Raw genomic sequence first — 26,414 nt, 5'->3', positions numbered from 1 at the left:
AATTAATTTTCAAACATATAACAAACGTGAAGTAAGTTTAACACGCAAAATCTTCATACACTATCTTCTTCATTTTCTTTTGGCCTTATGCGCTCAAATGTATAGCACTTATTGTTGAGAGCGGTGCAGTGAAAGTGAAGGTACTACTAAGCACTATGTGCCATATAAGGAATGACCTATGGAGCTGTTTACGCAGAATCGATTTATTTTTAGTACTTGGCTTTGCCGCAGTGGGCGACGAGCATGTTTTGTCAATTATCCAGCATATACAGCACGCTGATTGGTGGAGCTCTGGCCAATCAGAGGGTAGAAAAGCAGGAAAAGGGGAATCCCCTTCCAATTTCTTATGACGTTTCGTTTTCGTGGAATTTATAATCGGTTTCTGGTCTGAAGAGTTACATTCATGACTCAAAAGCGAACGAGTAAGACGTGGTGTTAAGAACTTACCAAAACTTTTTAATGATTTAAGGGTTAATAGTGGCACCAAGGATTGTACGAGCAAACGATTCAAGATTTACGAGTTGCTTACTTTAAGGTAAATAATGGACTTTTTATTTTTAATTCTATTCAATTGCCTTTAAATACGGCGAAAAAGAAAATTGCTGCAATTATATTTCATTATGTATCAAAGTACAATTGAAACATCACAAATAACATATTATCATATTGCGCGCGTGGTTGCAGGTGTAGATATGTATTTATAAGATACTGTACGTGGGCTACTCCCTCTGTCAAATCATAACTACTGTAATTTAAGTTGGTACTTACATCTAGATAAGATAGATAAGATATACAATAAAATCCTATAATTAATAATCTTGTCTGGAATTCTATACCAAGATCTACAAGTGAGATCTTAAGAGAATGCATAGATAATTTCTGCAAATAACATGTCATTAACATAATTATGTATATTTTTGCAGACAAAGACTAAGATATTCAATATGGTTCACACAAGCCCTGTACATTCGGTAAGTGACTGTCTTCTCTTTTTTGCTCCTACTTTATATTATACTTAAGCAATTTCAATATATACAAGGCAACTTAAGTTTAATTTAATTTATTTATTCATTTTCAACACTCACTTTCATTTCATGTCTTTTTGTTTTCCTTTTTAGTTGTGCGACGACAGTTCAATCTTTTGTGACAACATAGATCTTGGATTTTATGACATGGACTACCAAAGCAGCAAGCCAGCCCTTCAGCCAATGAAGTTCGAGTCCCTTGATGATGAATCAATGAGCTACGAGTGCTTGCAGCCCATGAACAACGATCAAATTTTACCACAAAAGAAGTCCCTGCCCAGCACAGGTAAGACATTGTACACTCCACTGAATCAGTTTTTGTTTGCATTTCAGTGAACAATGGTCTGTTTTTTTATTGTACTTTTACTTTCCAAATCTGCCCACATGATAATTTTTCACTGACCAGTGATGTTAATTGTTTTACTGAAGACAGTAAGTGAAAGTGTCTGAAGTGTGTAGATTAGTCACGTTTTCACTTTCAGTTCAATCCATTGAAATGACTTACATGTCCCTATATCAATCACTTGATCATTGTAATGGCTCACTGCAACACAGTAATCAAAGGTGGTGGTAGGAATCTTAAGTATGCATATACCAGAGGTAAAAAAATTGCATAAGTGACTAAACTTACACTTTTTTTAATGACATGTGTCATTGTAAAAGAAAAATCAAATCTGAGTATTTGTAACATTGACACTATTCAACCTATATTAACCTTTTTCTTTTTACTAAAACAGAGATGCAGAGCAATCTTCTAAGTTGGATAACAAAACATCCAAAGAACTGGACATCGTCTGAAGTCCTGGACTGGGTCTACTATGTTGCTGGCAAGCTGGAGGTTGACTTCTGCAGGTTCAGGGGAGAAGCTTTCCAGAATATGACTGGGGCCAAGTTGTGCCAACTCAGCAGTGTAGATTTTGAGAGACTTGTCCCAGAATATGGAATGAAGCTCTTTGACCTTTTCCATGAACTCCTAAGAGGAGGTGGGTAACATTTTTTATTCTGTTTTATGTATTTATTTTTGTTCAGGATTATTAGAGTTTACAAAAGATTACAAAAGATTAAATTATTAAATATTTGGGATTTATTGCAAAGTTACAGTAGATTTTAAAAATACCTCAGTAGAAGGACATGTATTAATATGCTATATTTATTTATTTATTTTTTTTAGCCAACTTCAGCAAGCCAGATTTTTTCAACGAAGCTCCCATGCTGTCAGGACTCCCAATGCAACAGATGGAGACAAATGAGACAAAATATGAGCCAAAGTTTGATGGTAAGTCTGATTCAGTCACTGTAATAACAGAGGACAGAAAAGATGATCTTGATTGCACAGCTTATAGCATGCAGTAGATTACAGACAGTAAAAGACAAGTCAGTCAGACCTGAATATATCAGTGGATAATGATCAATGACTCAGACAGTTAATGGCAGAGTGCCGAGTCACAGTTAGTGCATTAGCTATGTCAGGCCTTATCATGCACGTTGTATGGCTTAAGACTCTGATATCACAGGTCTTTATCTTTTTTATTGTCTTACAGGTACAATGTTATCAAGCTTTGAGCAGCAAATGAGAACTTACACTATTGGAGATAGGGAGTATGACTTTGACCCTAATATGTTCCCAGAGGTCCAAGATGAAGGATACAACACAACCACAGGTAGGTGTAGTTTGTGGACATTTAAGTTGAGTATGTTAATATAATGATTTGTTTATGTGCCAAATATGTATGAATAAAAAAGGTGAGGATTATGCTAATATTTCACTTGAACATGAATTAGGTGATTTACAGGACCTGTTTAGCAGCATCAATGAAGTGTTGTACACATTATTTCCTCAACTTGTGGTTAGATGTAGGCAAGCCAGATCTCACATCAAAACAAAATAGTTAATCATTTTGGTCTCATTTATTTTTAGACTACTCTGACTCAGAGTCTCTGCAAAGGGGGGAGACAAGTTACCCAGAGGTTTTTGAACAGTATCCACCTATAACTTCTATTTTGCCTCCCACCCAACCAGGCAGTGGAAAAGTCACACGCAGGCCCCCTGGAAGGCCACCAAAGAAACCTCGCCAAAGTGTTTCCAGCGAAGATGGATCAGATGGGGAGTACTCACCAACACAGAACAGGGGGCGTAGACCAGGCCAGAGTAAGTGGATTTTTCACTATGCTGAACAGATACCAAAAATTCAAACTTAAACAAAAATTTTGGAAGATTAAAAAGTTTTTTGAAAAATGTTCCTTTTTTTAAAAGTATTGATAATGGAATTTATTATATTTTAATTCTCTAACTCCAGGTGCAAAGGGAAATCATCTCTGGGAGTTCATACGTGATATCCTTAAGAACTCAATGTACTGCCCAAGACTCATTAAGTGGGAGGACCGCAAAGATGGCGTCTTCCGCTTTGTTCAGTCAGAAGCTGTAGCTGCTATGTGGGGTCGCAAGAAAAACAATCCAGGAATGACTTATGAGAAGTTGAGCAGAGCTATGAGGTGAGTTTTGATAAAAGGTGTTGGAAATTTGGTTTATGGAGCATGGGTTATTTGGGAGAAAAAACTGTAAAGTCTCTGCAAGTGGTGCCTATAATTTCGAAGCTCGGAGCAACTTGTAGAGAAATGTTACAGATGGTTATGGTAAATGTGGTTAACAGGGTAATGGAATATACTATACATATATCGGTGTAGCAGTGGGATGCTTGTTGTAATTGGAGTACTGTTTTTGTTGTTGTAATGTGGCATGTATGGTAATTGGTTAATATGACCTGCATTTTTCCCCAGTAAATGTTGTCTCTCTCTTGGCATAGATGCAACCATTAAGGGAGAAAATTCAGCTAGGTGGTCCCTTGGCTGGCAGAGGGCTCTGCTAGTTGGTTATGGCCAAAATATGATGGTGGTGTTATTTTTTTTCTAACCTGGCAGGTTTTCCCGATCAGCTGGGTATTTTGCTGAGGTTCCTAAAGATGGAAAGTACCCCAAGAAATTATGCTTCAAATTTGGGCCAAAGGCCTTTGGCTGGATGGAGGATTAGAGATGGCAGGGGTCAGCGCTTAATCTTAGGTTAATATCAAATTTATTTTCAAGATATGGCTTGATGACAGTGTCTACTACTAACTGCTCCCTAACATGGCTTGAATACAGGGCGTGTGACTAGTATTGACTAATTCTTAGCTGCATGTGAGCATGATATAGTTTATTTCACAAAATTAGATATTTAACCTTCCCTTCATTGCAGCTATGGTCAGTTACTAACTCCTTATAACAGTTATTCCATGGTGTGGCCTGATTGGCATTAAAATATTATTATTATTATTATTCCTTTTTTATATTTAATATAATAATAGAAGAAAGAGGTTGAGGTGTTCCTTTTTAAGTCATTTAAAAACAGATTGATTTGGAAGTTATAATAATTTTATTTTTTTATTTAGTTATACTATTTTTAGCTTGATATTATTTAGTATATCCGCTGCCCCTCCTCTCTCATCTAATCCAACCTGGCTTTGCTTACTGTGGACTGTGCTCTGTGATATTAATCATACTTTATCATCTGTGCCTTACATTCATGTCCATATTTTCTTCTATTTCTTCTAGGTATTACTACAAGCGTGGAATTTTGGAACGAGTTGATGGTCGTCGTCTTGTCTACAAATTTGGTAAAAATGCACATGGCTGGCAGGTAGCATAAAGACAGGAGACAAATGAGCAGATTGAAAGACTTAAAAGACAGACTACTTTGTGAAATATTCCTGGATGAGATATAGCAGCTGGACTGCAAGGAGCCTAATACAAGTGTACATAAGTTATTTGTTATTTGGCTGTATTATGATCAAATGCTTGTGATCAAATATTTTTTAAAGATATGATGTGGTCATTTGAAATGTTACCACATTTAGACATTAGATTCAAAGGCTCATTCCATTTTGTTTTGCCTTTATGACTGAAATTGAAAATTTCATATAGAGCACAAAGTTTATGTATATATGGGAATGTCTTTTTTATTTTTGTATAAGTGTGTACTTGTACTACCAAACACCCTCCTGTACAAGGAGCAGATGTTGGACTTTGCACATGTTTGCAAGTCTGTTACAATCACCATGACAACATGGTGGTTACAGTTTGTATGGCCGTCATATGGTCAATTTTAATGTTTTTTGTTGACCATTAATGTTGTCCTTAAGAAATCCCAGTGAGCTATAATTGTATTGTAAATTAACAAGGTGGTGGGTATGGCTGTGATAATTATTATCATTATTCCATTACCATTTCAGTTATCATCTTGTCACGTCAAAGTTACTGTCTTGTACATAATTAATTGAATGTTTTCAGTCCATTTTTGTGTTCACTGTAAAGACAATTGTAGATATTTTTATAAGTATTTTGAATTTTAATAAAAAAGTTTTCATTGACAATAATTGTTCTAGTTTGTTATGGAGATGAAATATTGAACTTAAGCCACTGAAGTACACATAGTAAGATGGAGGTCGATCTCAACTCTCTTAAAACTAAAAACTAAACTTTGCTGTAAAAAGCATTTCAGTTAAATCCCTTATTTTAAATTAGGTTTCACCTCAATCAAACCTTTGTTTGAACACAAAATAAACCCAACTATTTTGCAATTTACATTCTAAATTTGAATAACTGCTTCTTATCTTTATCAACTCTGTCCTGACACCTGACCTGGTGCATTGATCTTTATGTCTCGCACAATCTTTAAGATTCTTTATCACTTTTATGCATTTTTACAGGCTTATCCCAATTGTTTGCACAAGACCACAAGACTTCTCGAAGACCATTAAAATGCTGACATTGGTCCAGCCTATGCTAATAAGCATACAATATTACATGTACAACTACAAATATTCGATGCAGTGTGCTTTGTCTGTGTTGAGAGCATGCATACTTTTCTTACGCACTTGTGACTTTTTTGCACCTTTAAACATTACTAGTGACCTTTATTGTAGAGACGGCTCAGGGAGGGGTTCCTCCATCATGGAATGACGGTCTGCCCTGGATTGATTGATTCATTGACCTTTATTCTACCGTCAGTATGTCCCAGGCAATGTGCCATGTTTTTGTATGAATTCTTTAAAGAATGCAAGAAAACATGCTAATAAAAGAAATGTTCACCTGATGTATTAATCTGTAAAGTTAAAGAAAATGTCATGCTGACATGCATAATTTGTACTACATTGGTGATTTTGTACAATTTGATCTCGACCAATCTAACACCTATAAGAGCAAATATTGTCACCACCAAAAACACATTTTATCACCACCTATTCATGCATGCAAATTAAGAAATCAACTGCATTATCCAATTCTAATAATGCTTTACTATTACAGCACATTTTATACATCTTTCTCAGCAGATTATGTTCATATCTCAAATGTTCAAATAAGTAAGCATGACTAGCTAAATTACTAATACCAAGCTTTTGGCACATCAGCTTATTCACTAAAAGAACATTAACATTCAGCATACAGCTTTATCAGGCCTAAAGAAAAATATATTTATATGCCTATCCTGATGGAATTATGGGAAATGGTGCAAAAATCCCCAAAAGGCAATCCATCTTTCATGTGTAGAATAATGAATAAGTATCAGCCAATCAGAAATAACTTCCTCATGCAGTCAATAGTGTTTTTGACTTCAGTAAGAATGAAAAAATGCTGGTTCAATACAACATCACAAACAAGTCTAAATTCTTTGTACTAATGCAAACACAGCATGCTATATATATATTTTACAACGCGTAATGCTTGTCACACGTGTAAGTGCATGCATGCATGTACTGTATATACCTATTAAACATTTTATTTTTGATCTACTAACACTACGTAAATAGACACATTTTTTTGGCATCTGGAGTAAGTTGAATGCTTCAGACAACAATTGCAGGTCATGTATTTTTATACTGGTTACAGAGATAGAACAGGGCACTTCAGTGATAGGAATGTGAAGACAAGACACCTGAATTTACCCAGCCCCATACTTGCAATGCTTTTGTTGACAATATGTAGATTAGGTATTCATGTTTTAGATAATGGGTGTCAATAGATACATCTTATCTAATTTTGGCTGGCAACTATTTTATCATAAAAAGCTGTTGGCTTTGAGCTACTTCAAATATATGTTCATTGAAATATTTTTCTCATTAACTCAATTTTACAATATTCTTAAGTGTTACAGGTTTGGGTTTAGGGTTATATATTTATTTGACAAGAATAACCTGAGATGAAAGGCACAACATGACAAAGCTAAAAAAAGACATATGTTTAATCAGTTGTAGTAAAATGTGTGGTTTACCAGACCATGACACTGCTATTGTATCATTCAGCAAACTTCAAATAAACTCCAGGGGGGCAGGTCAACGGATGAGCAGCATGGCATTTCAGATTGTGTGAAGTCGATCAATCTTATCAAAATGTTTTCAAAGCTATCCTAAAGTATTTTCATTATAGTAGCAAAGATGATATGTGACATATTAGGAATTTGGAGTATACAAGGAACAATTGCATGTTTTTATCTTATCCTTCTGCCATTTATTACTTCAATGAAATTGCAAACAGACTGACATTTTGCCTATTTACCTGGTATACTTCTGACTTCCTTTACTGGGTACTTAACTGCCAGACAGTGACATATGTAGTTTACCCGTTTGCAAAGCTAATGGCAAACAAAAGAACAATTTAAAAATTCACAAATGCATTTCCATGAAATATATCTACTGGTACATGTATGACATTTGCATATTACACTGTCACAAGTTTGTAGTCTGTGACAAAAATAAAATAAAAACCCTTTCAGAATTGTGTTGCATATTTTTAAACTGCAGTTTTCTAATAAAATGGGAGAAGAGAAACAAAAGCAAAAAATACTTGAAAACAAAGAACGGCTTTTAGCCAAAATTCTTCACATTTAGGTAAAAGCAACACTATAACCTTGCTCTCTGATGAAAATTTTAAAAAATTTAGAAGAAGATATTCAAAATAACTTTAAGCCTTATTATGATGAAGATATTTGAAAATGCTTCTCAGTTTATAAAACAGGGTTTTATTCTTTTAAAAGTGTAATCTGGATATCATATCTGTCTGGTTACAAAACAATAAATCCACCATACGGCAAATGTGATACCCCCCCCCCCCCCCCCCCACACACACACATTTCTTTACTAACTGAAACCCCCTAAAGGCACCTTCTGACATCAACCCCTGCCACATCAGTTCTACTCGTTCTGTGCCTATGCTGGGATTAAAAACTTGCAGCAAGATGTTTATTCTGTCTAAAAAAACTGACACGCATGTTCACAGGTCATGCAAATATTTTTGTTGGTGCTCAGCTTCAAATAGTATGAAATTGTCAGGTTTTTCACTGGGTAGACTTTAACCTTTAGCAAGCAGAATCCAATCTGGGCCTATTGCTGGGACAGTAGGCAACCAAGTCCTGTTTTTTTATCAGACCCACATGTACCCCTAGTAATACAATTGTGTAATTTTCTGCTTCATATAACGAATAAATAGTCCGTATTATTTTAAAAGGTAGCTCCAGCCATATCCACTGTATCAATCAAATACGTACTGCATTTAATGAATTTATACATACTTGTTGTTGCACATTGTTTGAATATCTTGTGAATTTAAATAATGATATGTGAAAGGCATGGTTTATATAATCATTATAATCATTCAAACACAGACAAGTTTCTCTTCAGTCCACAAAAAAAAGGAAAAACAAGCAAGACAAAACCCAGCATTTTATTCCATCCCTGTGCCCTATACATCAAAATGAAATGTCCACATCACTGTTTTATAACTTGTCTTGTGTCGCACAGCAATTTTTTTTCTTTTTTTTTTAGTTTTAGTTTCGTGCCCTTCCCCCTCCCACCATATAACAAAGTGTTGGATGTACATGTATAGCTTGAAAATAAAAATTAATGAAGTATTGGAATTAGTGGGATGTTCAAAATATATTATATGTAATTGATTCCTTGAACAAAGGTTTAATCTATACTTCAGTAGAACTGGCAGTGAATGCCGAAATATCTCCAGTAACACTAAGAAGAAACTGAAAGCTACGGAAATGTGGTACTTAGGAAGATAGTTGAGAATATCCTGGACAGACAGAAAACAAACGGAGAAGTATTACAACTTACAGGAATACAATTATAATGCTAACTGATGAAAATCAGGATAAAACAAACAAAATCTCTGGGTCATACCATCAAAAAAGAAACAACTGAAAACCTTATATTCTGTGGGAAAATAGAAAGAAGAAAAAGTAGAAGAAGACAAAAAATCATACTAGTATATTGACAGCCTTAATGCCTTTGTAACATATCAACACCATACTCATCCAAGTGAATGAAAATAGAGTAAACTGGAGGACCATGATCATCAATGCCTACAGCAGGCCTGACACTTGAAAAAGAAGACAGTAGAACTATTTCAGTCTGGTTGTAATTTACCTTGTCTGAACCCATACTTATACATCTGCAATATTATGGGGTTTTTAAGTTCAGCACAATCTTTTCAACCACTAATATTCTTGTTACATGATCTGATTCTACAGTAACCATGAAACCCAAAATGGCAGATATTTAGCAGGACAGGTAATGTAAAATGGAAGACACAATAAGTGTCAATCCGATGAATTGCCCTTAGTCACATATGACTTTTCATGTTCATTGTACCCCTATTTTATTCTGTGGTTGTTGGGAATAACTGTAACCACCAGATTAAAACATGCAAGCTTTTTTAGATATTGGTATGCTTTGAGCTACCACAAACTATCTAACTCAGGAGCACTATCTAATATGCCACAATAGACACCATGTAAAAATTTGTATCGTAAGACTATTTGGTAATATTTTAGGAAAACATACAAATAATTTTTAGAAACATGTTAAATATGCTTTTCATAATGGTAGAGACAGTTGCACACCAAAGAGTTCAAATGGCAAATCAGAAATACTTCAACTCTAAATATAACAAAGAGTTGGATTATTTTGCAGGAAAAAAAAGGGGATGGTGATACCTTAGGGGATAAGCGACCTTTTTGGCCATTTTTTCAATTCTATATCTTATAATTTATTTATCATTATTTATTATTATTATAATAATTATTTTTTATATAAGGGTGGAGGCTGGTACCTTGACCTTCACTCTGACTCTCTCTCTGAACCCACTCATCTTTTTTTTTTTTTTTTTTTGGGGGGGGGGATTAATGTGCTACATTCCACTTTAACCATGAAAACAGAGAGAAAAAGGAGAAAACAGAACAGAACAAACAAAGCCCCAAAATTCTTTTCCTGCAATACTCAAACATATCTAATCAGGTTACTTACTCTGCTAATATAGGTATATTTTTACACTATAACTTCAGCACTACCACTGTGTACATTTTAGACTGAAACCTGCAGTTCAAAAGATAATCGCCTTAACCCTTCACATTAATCTTTTTTTGTTCAAAGCTATTACATAGGTACATGAACACATTAATGTTTATAAATTATATATCTTCCTGGTTTCACCTTACTTTTTACAAACAACACAAACAGAGGTTCTGTTCTCTTTAACAAGGGTTGCGTGTAAATATCCAAAGTCAATAGCCATTCATGAATTCAGATACAGAGTAAGACTTGTCCCCAAGTGGACCTCAGTGGGTTTCTCCCTGGGCAGTACAGCTTTATGAGACTCTGGGGGTGATCATAAAAGACATATTAATGAAGATGTATATAAGCCTACTTAGATTTCCTCAAAAAGTAAAGACTAAGGTTATGAAAAAAATTGTCATTGCTTTTAATTTTCAAGTATTTTTTTCTTGTTGAGGGCCATGAGGAAGACAAATGTTATCTTTATCATGCTTTTACTTTTAAAAGTTTTACTACTACTATTACTACATGTACTACTTTTACTACTACTACTACTACTACTACTACCTCTACTACCACTACTACTACTACTACTATTACTACTATAAATGATAAATGAACATTTTGCTACAGACATTTTGTAAGATAACAAGTATCATAAGTGTTGTGGAATTTTTGAACATGGAGGAAATTGCCCCAGCAATAATGTGTCCAAATAACCATTCAATGTCCAGTGATGACAGGAGAATAGAAAGATAATATTATTTAAAGGGACCCACGTGAAGTAAAAGTGTTGTGGGGAATTCCCATCGATAATGGTGTTCAGATCATGCAGCTATGAATCACTGGTGGAATGTACATGCAGGAAGTGCTGATGCTTACATAACTATGGGGTCAAATCTAAAAGAGAGAAATACAAACCCCCAGCAACAAAACTTCCTTATTAATTCTATATATAATCCTGAAAATGTCCAACCACCCCCCTGTAAAAGGAAATTCCACCAAGTTTTAACTTTCAAGTAACAAATAATATATTATCCACTTTTTTAACAAAATGAATCTGTTTGCAATATATACTTTAATTTTTTTAAACACTCATCTAGCATTCCCTACTTGCACCACAGTAACCATCTTTAAAAAACTCCCTCATAAAAAACATTTAGACCAAAAGTACATTACATCGACAATAAAAATAAGGTTATCAAATATATCTGTCTGTGTGTGTGTGTGTGTGGGGGGGGGGGGGGGGGGGGGATAAAGCACCAATGTAAGTGCAAATTTCAAGAAAGGAAAAGTATAAAAGATGCAAAACTTGCCCCAAGGGAAAAAAAACTTGAATGCATGGCGTGTTAACTTATATCAAGCAAGGAGTCTCGATACAACCCCTTGTTTCGAGGCTGTTTCTCTTTATCAAAGAGCAAATTTAATGTGTCACTTAAAGTACATATTAGAAATGTAATCCCCTAACCTATTTGTTCATGTCTGCAATTCTGTAGTATATTGTATTTTACCAAAGAAGACTTGCATGTGCTTAATACATGACATTCTAAGTCCATAATATAGGCAATAACTTGTTACATTGTTAAAGTAATTATGACGTAGGGTTATACATATATGGTGGCCTTGTTCTGACATATCTGGAATTATCAATGCTCTTTGTTGTCTGCTTTCTTAATATGAATGGGACTATTAATATTTGCAATAATCTGAGATGGAGGATACATAAAATATGTATGTTTTTCAGGCTGAATAAAGCTATGTAATTTGCTGAATTATTTACTGATATTTTGGTATTGGCAAATCGTAGTATGATCTAAAAAGAAACAATTAAGGGAGGACGGATCCAGAGATATTTTCCGACAGTCTTCCAAATTATCTCTGTTTATCCATCTTCCGTTTCAGACCATTTTCCAAAAGAAAAAATTTGATGCCCATCAATACAAACTTAAAAAATGCTGACCATCCTCTGGAAGAACCAGAAGATGGCTTCTGTCAGCCCCTGATTAAGCCTGGAAAAAATGTAATATACCACTTTCATAAAAATGAAAATGAAATCAAAAGTTTTAACAAGAGGCTAAAAAAGGTATATCAACCCTCCTGCATACAAGAGCCAACAGTTTGCAAAGACAGATTTAGATCAAAATAGAAATAGAAACAGAAAATAGAGCAGTGTTTTTGTAGTGCATTAACAAAACATCCATTCAGCAAAACATTCACACCACTTAATAGTACGGAAACCACTTAAAATCATATATCATTTTTATCCTCCTTGACAATTTCTATGATCTTTAATGTGAAATAACACAATTGATGAAATGACATTTTATAACAAAAATCAGGTTTACACGTGCACATACACATGCCTGGTTTAGAATCAACATCACATCACGTTTGCCCTGGAAATAGGTCAACCATTATTCTTTGTAAAGGGTGTGTGTAAGCAAAAAAAGACCACAGAGAGCAAGTGTAGTCAATTTTTTCCTCCCCCCCCCTACCCCCAATTTTGAGGTATGTAATGCTTTGCTGCCAAAACTGACCTTACTAAGAATAATATCAGACTACTGGTACTTGCAAAGTCAGGCTGGACAAAGAAGGGTTGACCTAACTGCAATAAGCACACAACTACAGAAATTGCAACTTTGTACATTGAAATATTTTGAAGTTCTTGAAACTTTATCTGCACAACCCTCCTGTCCATCTGTTCTAATCTAACTTAATGAAAAGCAACCAATTTATGCACTAGGGGTACATGTATTTCAAAACTAAGAACATTTGTGTAATGGCCATTCATATTTCTAAGAAAAATAAATAAATAAAACTTTAAGCAAATAGCCAGAATTCTTTGTGTTTTTTTTTTTCATGGAAATGCTATTTTCTGCTCCTATCTTATAAGTCTCCACTTCCTTTTGATTAACATCACAATGAACAGGATACATTTGTTGGCATGGCATCGAGGGTTAATACTGCAGATTATAATAAAGGATCCATCAGCTGTAAACATATCGTACCAGGATGAGGTAACAACATCAATGCTGGTTTGTTAGATCTTATTTCATTTTCTTCACAATGGAATGGAAATAAGAGAACTAAATCACAGACCACAGAAATTAATTGAATTTAGAAATTGATAAAGATAATTTATTTAACCAGGTAACACCTGTTTAATCAATAGCAAAAAAAAAAAATCTCAAAGTAGAACACATACAATCAAAGCTGATATAAAACAAAACAAAAGAATTCTACAGAAGAGATAAGTATGAAACAAATCTCGTTTTAGCAACTTATCTGAGTTGCATTTCAAAACATTATCAAAAAGTTCCAGCCCACATACCAAGATTTAGTTTTACAATTCTTTTTTGTTCTCTGTTAATGTGGTAAGTATGATGGATGAGGAGCAGAATCATCAATAATTAATTGCTATAGCATAAGTGTTGCCTAATCACTTTGTGTAAACATTTATCTGAATGAAGCTTCAGATAACAGATAGTCATCTACATATTATATTATTTTACTATATAATCAACTCTTTAGTTTTTTAACATTTTTGGGGCCTTTGAAACATAATTCACTTTTTTTGTGCTGTAATTTTATACATTTTTCCAACATTGGGATGACATTAAATTTTTTATGGCACTTTTAAGTTTTGGTCTTTTTTGTAACTTTTATTCATATCACACCCAACAGCTAAGGATAAGCTGACAATTGTGACTAAGAAGAAGGTTTGCCACTGTTGTCAATCTTTACAACCACCTATACAAAAGAGCCTCGGTAACCAGTAGTGATGGTTGAATAAGAAAAATCTCACAAAAGGTGCATTTTCTGATTAAAATGTAAAAATGTCTGCTTATTCAAGAAAAGAAAAATATTTAAATATCAATTAGTCAGTTAAAGCCCAGAAATGTGTTTTTAAGCTCATTTCCCCATACAGAACCCTTAAATTAGCATCCATTATTTTCATGGTAGTTTAAATTTAAACACTTTCCTCTTTTGCTCACTACTTAAAGTGATTGTTTTGATTTATGAACAAGGACTGCTTGTAAAATAAAATGACTACAAATAATGGTTTAAAAGAATCTCTTCCTTGTGTGACAGGTAAGTTTTATAAAGAACAGGACAGCATGGTAAATTACCTAAACACTGTAATTGTACTCCACTGATGATTTCATTTTATCTAAAAATGAAAGCCATAAACAAACTTGAGTAATCATTTTTTTTAAATTTCTTTATCTCTATTCAATATGACATTGTGATTTCAATGTGAAAATAACACAGTGAAGTGAAGAATGTGTTCATGTCTCACCTAGCACATTGAAGATCTTCGGTTAATTGCACTGAAAAAACCTAAGTAGCAATACATTTACATATAAGAATGAAGAGAACTCATTCAATAAATAATGGAGATTCAACTTATAGTAAGTTGTTTCAACCAACAAAAACCTGTAAATACTCAGTCCTAAGAAAGGAAGCTCATGTCTTGGCAATATAAGTTCATCTTCTTCACCTGACTTAAAGACTTTAAAATTGGTGCTTACATTCCATTTGAACAAAAAACTGTGATCCAAATCACAAAAATTAAAAATCTTAAAATAATAATAATAATAATAATACATTCATTTCTTGTAACCAATAACCGTACATGCTCAGTAAAGCCCTTTTCACATCCAGCAGTACACTTTATCAATGAAGTCTGTACTGGTACACCTTGACACCCTAGGAAATTATGACACAACACATGAAATTGAGCTTCTGAGTTTGACATGGTCAATGATTTATCTTTACTATAAAGCTGATAGCACATTTGTGGAGAACTTGTGAGAGGGAGTGAAATCCCCTGACAGCAGCATAATTTACATGTAAGGACCTTTCACGGTGTACTGATACAGATTGTATTGCTTAAGTGTACTGCTTGATGTAGAAAGAGCCTATCACCCTGCATAAATATAAAAAGTGTGATTTTATCACTGTCTGCATATTTTAAACTAAAATGGCAGACCTGACATACAAGGTTACAGTGAAAGGAAGCCTCAAATATATGGTCATTCACATGTATGTACAATGCAATGATCATAATTGATGATTAACCATACATACAGCAAATATGTGGATGAAAGTACCATACAATATAAAAAATCTCAAAAATAAGCCAATTAATATAAAACAGTGTTCAAACAATATACAAATTTTTTTGTCACTGTTATGTTTTTTTTCATCAAAATGGGACATTATGAACAAAAGTCATAAGTCAATAAATATAAATGTATTTCAACAAAGTTATAAGCAAATGCAATTAAAAAACACATAAGCACCATTTTACAGGGTATTTAACAGCCGTCATCATAGTTTAAAAGATCTGATCTTTATTAGACACAGATAAGCAATGAAATCCTTCCTTTCTTACTTAAGGGGTTGCAAGAGCAAATTCAGTATCAACTGACCTATCTTAGCTGGCAAATGAATAAGACAGACATTCAAACTATAACAAAAAATGTTATTTTAATTTCAAAAATAAAAAAATAAAGTACACTCCCTGCAGTTTCAAAATGACTTAAAATATACAAGGTTTGACTTTGCAAATCAAGGTTAAATGCTTCATAATACAAGGGGTAAATCAACATCATCACTGAAGAAATGTGGAAAATACTTAAAGAAATACCTGTCAAGTTCAGACCAACCCACCACCCTCAGTCCGTCTTCTTTTTCTTGTCTACTGCTATGACATGGCTCATCCACCTACAAGCCACCAATATGGCCACTGTGAGTATCCCAACTGCCTCCAGCACAACAAATACTCCTGACCAGTTGTAATACTTGGCCACGTAGCTAAGAGGTAAGCCAGCAAGCACAGAGCCAACTGGAAAAGATATATAGAGCTCTTATAACACAATGATTGAATGTGAGAAAGTTGAACAGCAAGCAGAGAGGTTCCAAAATATTTTTTTTATAAATCGGGTTTTCAGAATCAACGAATAGATAAATCTAAAGAAAGTTAACACAGGTTATACATAAATTGTTAAAACACTATTTGTTCAACATCACTATTTTATTAGTAATATTGCTACCTGTATCTAAGGGTTGCAAATCATTAACATACGGGTTGATGTACTTTGTTGAAGTAGTTAACGTTTACTGTAGTTATGTAATTTTATGTAAACTTTTATGTAGTTTTAATAAACTTTTAAGCCCGATAGTGGTTCTGGTTTTAAGTACCCTTTCCCTTTGGGAATGGTATTTAAAACCACCACTAGAGGGACGCCTAGGCTGCGGGCTCGGGATTGGTCAGCTAGCTCACGTGGCGCATTCAAAATAATTGGCAGTTAGAGCCTGGCAGCCGTTAAAGCTGGACAGCGTGTAAGGGCGCTCGAGCCCATTTTGCTTCAATTAAAATCGGCTTAAGCATAAGCGTCGAAGATTTTCCCACCCTCCCGTCCCTCATATGGGCGGAAGGCGTCTCTTACATTGGCATTACACATTTTGCGTACATAATGTTAACTTAGTTTTTTTTGAACATTTGCGCTTAGTAAATGGGAATTTTGAACAGCTGCAATTAGTAATATTGCTACCTGTATCTAAGGGTTGCAAATCATTAACATACGGGTTGATGTACTTTGTTGAAGTAGTTAACGTTTACTGTAGTTATGTAATTTTATGTAAACTTTTATGTAGTTTTAATAAACTTTTAAGCCCGATAGTGGTTCTGGTTTTAACAAATGGTTTAGTTTTTAATAAAACATTTTAAAGAGTTTGTTATATACAATACATGTTAAGAGTTCATATCAAGCCTACTGACCATTAGATCCAATCCCATACAGTGCATGTGATGTCCCGCTGAGGTGGGGCGGGGCACACTCCACAGCTACCACCCCCAGGAGGGCCACACTGCCGTACAGTCCAAACCCTAGGCCAAAGGCCAGCACGCTGATCCACAGCTGGTAAGATTAAAAAAAAAAGATCTTAGCCTGATAAAAAATCATATTATTTGAAATATTCTAAAAACTATTTCTTTTGCCTAATAATAAATTTATATTATGTCTTGTGCCTCTTAGCAGATGTTAGAATATGCAATACAGGTACTTACAGGTACAAAGGCTTATTGTTTTCTTTAATAATCTTTCAGCAGCAACTTGCATTTAAGAAAAGAGATTTATTGCTACATAAGATTGTACACTGACACTCTGATTAAAGTACTATAACTTAATTTCTAAACTTGCAAACTTGTAAGATTTACAAAATTTGTTTAATTATGCAAGATTTAGATTTTTTACAACATTGATTTCTAAGATTAAATACAAACAAAGGTGAACTAATTCTTACCTGTGAACTCTCTGGAGTGACACAGTAGGTAAACAGGTGTAAGAAATTAACAGTGAGAGCACTCAGCGCCAGCACCACAGTCAATCTAGGGTTAAAGGTAGAACCAGGACTTTGCTGAAAATATAACTCGTACACTAAAATTGCAGGCTATACATTTATTTATATAAAATCATGAATTTTGACGTATAATGATCATACAATTTAATGCAGACTACAAAGTGCAAAACAAATTCTGAAATTTTGAACAACTTGCCAGTGTTGGTGCAAATTCTGCTTTGGCAAGTGCTGGAGCCATCCCTATGGGCGGCGGTTTATACAAAAATGCAAAACACGATTAGTCGTCATCGTTATCAGATCAGTCGAAATGAAAACACGATTAGTCGTCGTCGTTATCAGATCAGAAGGCAAAATACGACTAGTAGTCGTCAAAACGCAACTAGTCATCAAAACGCAACTAGTCATCATCAAAACGCAACTTGTCATCATCAAAACGCAACTAGTCATCATCAAAACGCAACTTGTCATCAAAACGCGATTTGACGCCAGATGGCGCCCATTGTACGAAAATCTAGGCCAAGTCACATGATCCACAGTGATCAAAATGGCGGACGTTATTGAAGCAGCATTATCATATTCCTCGCTCGAACTCGAGAATTATCTCTACGCGTACAATCTAATAATGATATTATATATATAATAATATCTGGAACTTGTGAAATGAGTACAACAATAAAGCAGTGCTTCACAAGTGTGTGTTTTTGTTTTTTTTTTAATTTATAACATGTCCAAATTATTTAATAAATTATTTAATTATTCATTATTTCGAGAATTATCTCTACGCGTACAATCTAATAATGATATTATATATATAATAATATCTCGAACTCGAGATAATTCTCGAGTTCGAGCGAGGAATATGATAATGCTGCTTCAATAACGTCCGCCATTTTGATCACTGTGGATCATGTGACTTGGCCTAGATTTTCGTACAATGGGCGCCATCTGGCGTCAAATCGCGTTTTGATGACAAGTTGCGTTTTGATGATGACTAGTTGCGTTTTGATGATGACAAGTTGCGTTTTGATGATGACTAGTTGCGTTTTGATGACTAGTTGCGTTTTGATGACTAGTTGCGTTTTGACGACTACTAGTCGTATTTTGCCTTCTGATCTGATAACGACGACGACTAATCGTGTTTTGCATTTTTGTATAAACCGCCGCCCATACATCCCACTTGGCTAAGTTTGCCCTCCATATGTTTTAGCATGAGTTAAGGCCTACCATAATATTTGAGTCATGGAAAGACATGATAATGTATGTTGTGCACCCTGACATATCAAACAGAGATTTTACTGATGACCAAAGCTGTAAAGGTGTCCCATATAATTTTTCTTTGAAGAATCACATCATCAGTACTACCACATAAAACCCTACTTGAGTTATTCAATAAATTAACAAAAACCCTGCATATCTTGACAACAATTGATTTTTAAGGATTTGAAGGAAAATGGTGGTGGGTCTTACCTTGGCCACTAGTCTATCAGCAATGTAACTTGGTATAATACTTCCAATTGTACCACCTATTCCATAGAGACTCATGAATGTGCTGCCTAAAGACAAGCAAAAAAATAACATTTTTCAGTTATTATAATATTACATTCTGATACTCCACCACAATTATAAGACATTAACAACAGACCACATAAGTTCAGATTTCACCACCACGATTTTCATAAGTTAAAAATACAAGCATATGGCCATTTATTACTGAATTCTGAAAGGCCTCAATGTGTAGCAGAGGTGGACAATGTTGTGACAAGTACCCAGTATTCCACAGCTAAAGAATACAACTTGGGGCTTAACACTAGTCATGTTTCAAAACTTATGCTCACTTCTGCAACTTGATAATGCTTTTCTGAGAGCCATTAGCCGCTACCCAAAGCCCTGATCAGACTGGCATGTGGTACTAATGTTGTCACTTTAACATGCACTAATTAGTTGTAGTTGTATGAGCTAACTGGTTGTCTTTTGACACATGCTAGTCTAGATCTAGTTCTAAGTTAGACCATCTTTGAACATGGCTCTAAACCTTAAGGAGTTCACTGGTACCAAAAACAAACCTTACAGGATCATCATTTAGTTGAGCTGAGATCATCGAGTATAAATCTACTTAAAGCATTATCATTATTTTTATTTATTTATTTATTTATTTTTTTTTTTTGGGGGGGGGGGGGAGCTGATTTTGACCATTTTGCTTAAACATTCTGGGTAATACAGAAATACAAGTTGAAGGTGTACTAGTACAGCCTATAACATGAGTAGCTCTCACTTTTCTTCATATTGGCATGTAGAAAAGGCCATTCTCCACTCACCTACATAGTTGCTCTGTTCCCTGTCTTGTATGAGATATAACTGACCCCAGTCTATCACAGCTGTAGTGGTCCCCAATATTAACAATATTAGAAGTGAGATAACCCAGAGAAATGGACTGGCTATGAGATCTCTCCATGTGGCTGTGCTATTTTCTAAAAAATCTGAAATATGGAATTCAAAATGTGCCTTTCAATATGTATTTAAAGTTCAGGTGGTGCTTATTAAAATTATTCAAATTTTCACATTTCAAAAATTTTGTTCAGTATAATGATACAGCAACACATACATTGATAGTAAACTGAATCTGCTATTTTTAAAAGAAATGTTCATAATTTTATCTTATAGATAACTGCTCTGTAACCTTTATGCAATGTGTTTGTAGTTGCTAACAACTAAACCTAAGTCTTTTACAATTATTGAAGCTTTTTTAGTTAATGTTTTGTACCTCCTTTAGATTTTTTGTCATCATCTTTCTTCTCTGAGGCAGCACCCTGTATATCATAGTCTATCCCAACTGATTTAGGGGAGTTCTTGATGGCAAAGAAAACAATCATGGCAAATATACATGTTGTTACACCTGCAGTTCAATAAAAACATGATTATAGCCTTGTAAGATGGAAATACTGGTATTTGAACAGATATGCCAATATCTGGCTATGTAAAATGAAAATGGCACAATATATTATTTATTTCAAAAGTATTTTTAAAATTTTAAATTATAATCATTCAAAATAATCATTGTGCATAAAGAAACAGCAATTTAAACAGTTGCCATATTACATATATGTTTATCAAGTGCTGTACACTGTACCTTGTAGTTTCATATAAAACCTCCAGTCATAATGGAGCATGATAAACATGGCTATAAAAGGCCCTAAGCTGTTAGCTGCATTCATGGAGGTTGACAGCACTCCCCACCATGTGCCAAATGTTGCTGGGCTGAACCACTGGAACATTTACAGTGACAACATGGGTTAATGGAAGCACTGAAACATGTACAGTGACACTAGGGTTTAATGAAACCATTTAAACATGTACAGTGACAACATGGGTTAATGAAACCACTGAAATATGTACAGTGACACTAGGGGTTAATGAAACCATTTAAACATGTACAGTGACAACATGGGTTACTGAAACCGCTGACACAATCACAGTCACGACATAACACTGAGTTATTACTTGTAATTAGTTTCAATTTTCAAACACTTCACTCTTTCTTACGTTTGAATTATTTCAAGATTTTTCATATTTAGTTATAATAATCACAAAATTGCATTTTCGGACATGAGGTCAATTATTTTCAGAAATCTCTAATTTACAATTCTATGGATCATTACAAAACATTGTTCAGAAAAAACATAAATTTACTTACTGCAAATTTAATTCCTTTGAAATATTAGCAATTTGAATTTCAATTACATTTTGCTTGGTGAAGTATGTGATACAGCTTTAGCTGTTTTTTTTTAAATCATTAAAATATTAAAAGCATCAAAGCAGTGTTGGTTTGGTTTTATTATCTGAACAACTGACAATAATTAGAAAATATCTGTTGTTGGTCCAAATCACAGCAACAAAAGCAGCATTAATAGTTTTGCTTGGACTGTACCCCAGAATCCACCTGTGTTTTAAATAAATTGGATTCCACACAATTAATAAAAGACTCACATGTTTAAGTACTTTTACACAAGAGGGCCATCCTGCGCCCTGAGACAGGCCATTCATAAACCAAAATACAACAAACAGCCATACTTGTGATGTCTCTGAAAATAAATAAAAAATATTAATTTGCATCTCTTTACTATAGCTTTACACAAAAGAAGGCTCATAAAAAAGCAATAATATCTCATAACAGATGCTACTTTTAAGGACATCGGATATGTGGATATTTGTGCAACAAAAGTTGCATTATCTGAAAATGTTCTATCAAATAAAATGATCAATACAAAATAACGAAACCCAAAAGGGTTTGTACTTCACTAAAATTATAAAAATACAAACAACTAACATATAATTCAATGATTAAAGATAACACCATGAAGAGAATTGAAGTCTTACCTGAAAATATGGTGACAGCCACACCTGAGAAGAACAAACCCACAGAGAACAGAATATTGGGTGGAATTTTGTCAGACAGCACACCTGCCAGAAACTTACTAATTGTGTAGGCTACATAATTACTGCTTAGAACCATACCTGGATTTATGCACAAAAAGAGATAAAAAATTATCAGTATAAGTTTCTATTTAAAAGAAGTAGTAACTAGTATACACAAATTTTGTTATCATAGAAAGTAACTCAAAGTAGAAAATATAACGTGCTGTCTGGGGACAAACTGATCTAGAACAAAATTATAAAATAAAGTAAATATCAACAACATGCTGGTATACATTTTAATAAACATTTTAATCAAAATTAATAATAATTAATAATAAAATATCATAATATGTATTAAATATATGATTGAATAGGCAGCCTCTACTTCCTTACTTCAATAACTTATATCATTCTGCAGTATTTAATTATTACCTAAATCACTTTTGGATAGTCCCTCTTGCTTTATCATTACTGGCAGTGCAAAACTGAAAGCTTTTCTGTTCATCATGTAAAAGGCGTAGCCTATGTACATGCTTACAAAGTTGGAGATCTGGTAGCCTAACAGGGACCTTTCTGTTGCCATCTTGAATGTTGATGAATCCACTGCATATGCTGATGTATAAAAAATATAGTTACACAAATGATGACAATTCAAACAAATAGACAGAGGTCCAACTAAACCACTGTGACATAACACACTGTTACATACAAAGATATATTTTATATACACATTTCTACATAAGAATCATAATATGTGGACAGATTCATCCCATGCATTCACCCCCATCTTACCAGGATCAGGATTCTGTATATTCCAGGAAGAGAACACAAAGTGGTAGAAGAAGGATTGGCACAGATAACAATGGCAACTATGTAAAGGATATGAGCCATATGACTAAATGTCATCAATCACAAATGTAACAGTGGCCCATCAAGGATTTTACTCCTTCTACTATTTATTATGGATACCAGGGATGAGGACGGCCATTTATATAGTGAAAAAGTCAAAATATACATGTATGCTGTGGGGTCTTAGGGGCCACCTATTAGTGCTAGTGGGCCAATATTTTAGACTCCCAAAAATTCAGAAATCCACCATTATTCGGAAAAATATCATCTCTGTGTTACACTAGGAGGGAAAAGGGTATACATGTGAAGTTGGGGGAGGGGGGCATGTGGCCTAATTAATAAACTGCCATGTCAAATATGGTGCGTGTGAGGAGGGGGGGGGGGGCACTTATACTCTCCAAAAGATAATGAATGTTATAATGTTCATTTTCACAAGCCCGTTTGATCTTTTATCATATTCTATGGTATCATGTATGGTATGTATATCTCTTACTTGCTCCTTGGACCTAAATAGGTCCAAGCTTGCTCATATTCTATGGCATTATATATGGTATGTATATCTTTTACCTGAGACTGCCAGTATTTACTTCACCTAAATTAAGAATGAAGTTTCAAGTGGGATGTAATAATTAACACTATCTTATCAATCATCTAAATTGTCCTTCCTCAGCCCCCTTCATAATTAATCCCCTCCCCTTACTTTTACATTTATTATCTTATATAGGCCCTACGAAAGTTTTGCTGTGCAAACCACAACTACAATGTAAGCAATTTAATTATTTGTGGCACTGGGCCGTATATCTTTAGACTGTACTTACTAATATTACAGCAATAAAAATATTATCTGCTTGCTGTACTGTGTACGTACGGACCTACATGTAGCAGACCCTGCACGATAACTAGTAACAGCACTTGAACCTGATAATGATGATATCCTATTTAGGCCACATCCAAGAAATCAAACCACCATCCAAACAAACCATCAACGGGCTAGCTATCCATCCTTCCCTTACCCCTTGATAAAACCATCTTACCGGGCCAAGATCAGTCGGTATTTCTGTTGGACAGCTTGCATAAATCACGGTACCCATTCATTCTAATGCCAACACTTCACCCAAATTCGACACCAGGGGCGCCACTTGTATGTCTGTGTAGGTAGAGTGTTGAAGATGTGTTGTACTTTACAGGGTTGCATGTTCAATCAAATCCAGTGGCGTATTTAGAGGGGGGGGGGGGGGGGGGGGGGGGGGGGTCAGGGGGGTCATGCCCCCTATCGATTTCTGAAAAAAATCACACCAATGGTCCCCTCTTGAAATTAGAATTTTGACTAGCTGAATCATACTTCTAAACAGTAGCCTACCAAATGGCACTCTTCGTCTATAAAATACCAAAAAAAAATTCGGGGCACTTCACCGGGCCCTCCACCAAGGGTGGGATGTGTGTGTGTGTGTGTGTGGGGGGGGGGGGGCGCTCTGCATCCGCGGACCCCCCTTCAAATAATCCTGGATCTGCCCCTGAAATCTTCAGTCCACATATGGCATGAGGCCCAGGTTGTCGGCTATTTTATGCGTTATCTTCAATGATTCTAAGTTACATTTTCTGAACTATTTATACGATTTAAACAACTCGACATTTGGAAACGAATAACTTTCATTTACTTTCACGAACATAGGACAATGTATTCCAGGAACTTTTCAATGTATCCAACAATCTGTCAGACCTCTCCTAGAACAGCCTGAGCACGACTTTCTGAACAAAATGTCCTAGTCATACCGTGTTTCTTACGCATAAAAAATGTTGCAAAAGCATTTTGACAAGCAAATAAAATAGGAAAATAATCTTCCCTGTAAAGTGCATAAATCTATTGACTCTGTTAGTTTAATCACGGAACTAGAAACGATTTCATTATTACCCAAATAAGAAATGACGCACCTCAAAAAGCACTACTGACAACCCAATGTTTTTTTAATCATTATAAACGAAGCTTCAAACAAAAACAATGCCCTGAATAATGCACATTAGCTTACCTTGTGCTTATACGTCCGGTACGATGACTTGAATGATCTGTCACTTAGTTAGACAAGTCATCTACATAGAGATTGGTTAGACGAAGAATTGCTCACGTTTGTCATTACTGGTAAAACCGATCTACAAGACAAGATTCAGGGAACTGATAACAAGAGCTACCGGTATCTAAGACTCTTCTGGCGAAACAATCTGGCGAAGATTACTGGAACTAAACAACAATTATGATAATTTGCCGCATCTGATAACACCCCTGAGCGTGAGAACTACATGTTTATATCTTTGTACAGAAAAGACTAAGCCAGGCTAAGGAGAGGCCACTTGCCTAGCGCCAAATCCTCAATTCAGCCTCGCAAAATGCCTTTTTTTTCTTTTTTCAATTCAAACACGATCGTTTTTTAGTTGGCCGGAGTTTCAGACCCAATGAGGATCAACCTTTTAATATCAAAATGTCCGATAATCACACGTGCATATGTGGAGGGTTGGAACTGAAGGAGACGGCACGCATTGATATTGGGACTTTATTTCTATCCCAAAGAAACAGGATGTAAGACCAACAAGATGCCCCTCTTTGTAATTTTATTATATTTCTTCACTTCCTTCACTTTCTTCACTTTCATGTTCCTGATTACAGTATCCAGGGTGGTAGCAAAATGGCGTCAAGGCCTCTCTCGTCAAATGGTATAAAATATGGATAATATCTTAACCTATATTTTGTATTTTCTGTACCATTAATAATGTTTGATGTGGTATCTGGAATAAAAAAACACTGTTTGTAACAAGTCACACCTGTGTGGTGATCATTTGTAAATGAAAGCACATGGAAATGGTGGGAGGTCAACCTTTTCGACCAATGGTGTAGTTTTCATATTCGTTAAACCTCAGTGTGATAGAACATGCTTGGGATATGATAAGTACTGCTGTGAAAGATAGGCAACAAAACCTCCAAAATGTCAAAATGTATTTTAAAACATTTAAAAGATGAAAAAAAAGCGCACAGACCCATTGCCATATCAAGTAACGACCATGATGCTTGGTTTGAAGAAAGCACCAGTGTACCTAGAGCACCACACCTTTCGCCCCTTTATTATCACTAATAGTTACGACATACCAGTATGTTTATACACATACCCAATAGGTTTCAAAAGCTCAATGTACTCCTTTAATCGATTAATTTGTCTCCAGTGAGGACATTTCACCATGGAGAAATAGGCACATGGGCCATATTAAAGACCAATTACCCTGTTTATATAACGTTCACCTAAAACACGCGTCGTTACATAAACTGTGCTAACATCGCAACTTACATGTAGCATAAAAGCAAGTGATGATCACGGTATTTAGAGGAGAGTGGATCAAAATACTG

General features: G+C 34.9%; 2 protein-coding genes across 8 annotated transcripts; one reads left to right on the top strand and one right to left on the bottom strand.

Moving 5' to 3' along the window:
• The first annotated feature begins 346 nt into the window (after window positions 1–346).
• Window positions 347–5,434, top strand: LOC106179779 (ETS homologous factor). Of its 3 annotated transcripts, none has more exons than XM_013563536.3 (10): window positions 347–535; window positions 924–971; window positions 1,119–1,311; window positions 1,763–2,008; window positions 2,197–2,301; window positions 2,567–2,686; window positions 3,046–3,174; window positions 3,323–3,518; window positions 3,945–4,082; window positions 4,614–5,434. In XM_013563536.3, exons 2-9 carry the CDS (start codon window positions 945–947, stop codon window positions 4,051–4,053), a joined length of 1,125 nt encoding a protein of 374 aa, XP_013418990.1. In that variant the 5' UTR covers window positions 347–535; window positions 924–944; the 3' UTR covers window positions 4,054–4,082; window positions 4,614–5,434. The 3 variants fall into 3 exon arrangements, with proteins under 3 accessions (XP_013418990.1, XP_013418987.1, XP_013418988.1); XM_013563533.3 differs by having other exon boundaries at window positions 348–535; window positions 2,944–3,174; XM_013563534.3 differs by lacking the exon at window positions 3,945–4,082 and having other exon boundaries at window positions 348–535; window positions 2,944–3,174.
• A 9,163-nt stretch (window positions 5,435–14,597) lies between these two features.
• LOC106179785 (glucose-6-phosphate exchanger SLC37A4) lies at window positions 14,598–25,213 on the bottom strand. 5 transcript variants are annotated; one of them, XM_086998813.1, is made up of 11 exons: window positions 25,051–25,213; window positions 22,607–22,786; window positions 22,136–22,273; window positions 21,746–21,840; window positions 20,889–21,024; window positions 20,523–20,654; window positions 20,077–20,238; window positions 19,229–19,314; window positions 17,705–17,818; window positions 17,181–17,319; window positions 14,598–16,244 (listed from the first exon to the last, which is right to left on the bottom strand). In XM_086998813.1, exons 2-11 carry the CDS (start codon window positions 22,755–22,757, stop codon window positions 16,075–16,077), a joined length of 1,323 nt encoding a protein of 440 aa, XP_086854939.1. In that variant the 5' UTR covers window positions 22,758–22,786; window positions 25,051–25,213; the 3' UTR covers window positions 14,598–16,074. The 5 variants fall into 5 exon arrangements, with proteins under 5 accessions (XP_086854939.1, XP_086854938.1, XP_086854937.1 ...); XM_086998812.1 differs by lacking the exon at window positions 25,051–25,213 and adding an exon at window positions 24,058–24,197; XM_086998811.1 differs by lacking the exon at window positions 25,051–25,213 and adding an exon at window positions 24,037–24,152.
• Window positions 25,214–26,414: the final 1,201 nt, after the last annotated feature.

Source organism: Lingula anatina, chromosome 1 (genome assembly GCF_051362555.1).
Source record: "Lingula anatina isolate TDL-2025a chromosome 1, LinAna3.0, whole genome shotgun sequence".
Taxonomy (NCBI): Eukaryota; Metazoa; Brachiopoda; class Lingulata; order Lingulida; family Lingulidae; genus Lingula; species Lingula anatina.
This window is presented reverse-complemented; position numbering and strand designations above follow the sequence as displayed.